An 819-nucleotide genomic window follows, 5' to 3' on the forward strand; every position below is an offset into this window, starting at 1 on the left:
GCTGCTTTGGTAAGAAAAGTCGCATATTTTTTTTTTATGATTGTAACGAAGTACCTTAAGGAAAAAAAAAAAAAAAAGCTTTGTATTCAGCAAGGCAGCATCAGATTCGGTACTGAGATACCAGGTAGGGCACAAAGGACTTTGCATCGACTTGTACAATAAACGTCATTATATATAAATGTTTGTATATCCACATTATGAAAGTGCATAGAGTGGCCGGGGGCAGCCAGGGTCCGCTCACAGTAATAAGGCCTTTTTTTTTTCTTACAACGTTACAGTACGTGAAACGCCACGCGGTGGGCACAGGTAGCCGCACCGCCCTGACGCACTCTGAGAAAATGTCAGCATCTCCTCTCCTCTCCCGATTGTCTTTCTTCCTCCTCGTCCGCTTCCTCGATGACCTGGATTTCATCCGATGGAGGCTGCGAGGATCCTTCGCTCGGCGACTTGCCGTTGTCTCCTTTGGCCTTTTCCTCTTCCTCGATGGTCTTCTTCCATATCTTGTGGTTCTCCCGCAGGTGGTGCATTATCTGGGAGTACATTTGCCTCCGACCTTTCCGTCTCTGCGGCTCTGAAAAGACACAGAAAAAGTTATGTAGGGTGCGACTTAAATTTTGTGAGGGGTTCTGAATCCCAGGGACCCCGGAAACAAAAAAAACACACCTCGGGCTCAGTTCCCTGAGGTAATGTTCCCCTTTCTTTCCTAATACACAGCAGTGTTTACTCACAACTCAAGCTGCACTACATGGCCCAAAGTCCTTAGGCAACAGATCCATACACCTATATGAGCTTGTTGGCCATCCTATTCCAAAACCATGG

At 46.6% G+C, this 819-nt stretch overlaps 1 protein-coding gene across 1 annotated transcript in view; it reads right to left on the minus strand.

Moving 5' to 3' along the window:
- Positions 1-253: 253 nt before the first annotated feature.
- The window catches only part of LOC108802410 (cGMP-inhibited 3',5'-cyclic phosphodiesterase B-like), a gene marked incomplete at its 5' end in the record, with an annotated part of 16,901 nt that continues 16,335 nt past the window's right edge, over positions 254-819 (minus strand). The window contains one exon of the mRNA XM_018574266.1: positions 254-571. Coding sequence (XP_018429768.1) covers positions 342-571 — 230 coding nt within the window. The remainder of the gene's footprint in view (positions 572-819) is intronic.

The sequence above is a fragment of the Nanorana parkeri genome, unplaced genomic scaffold (genome assembly GCF_000935625.1).
Source record: "Nanorana parkeri isolate BGI_ZX_2015 unplaced genomic scaffold, ASM93562v1 scaffold2846, whole genome shotgun sequence".
NCBI lineage: Eukaryota > Metazoa > Chordata > Amphibia > Anura > Dicroglossidae > Nanorana > Nanorana parkeri.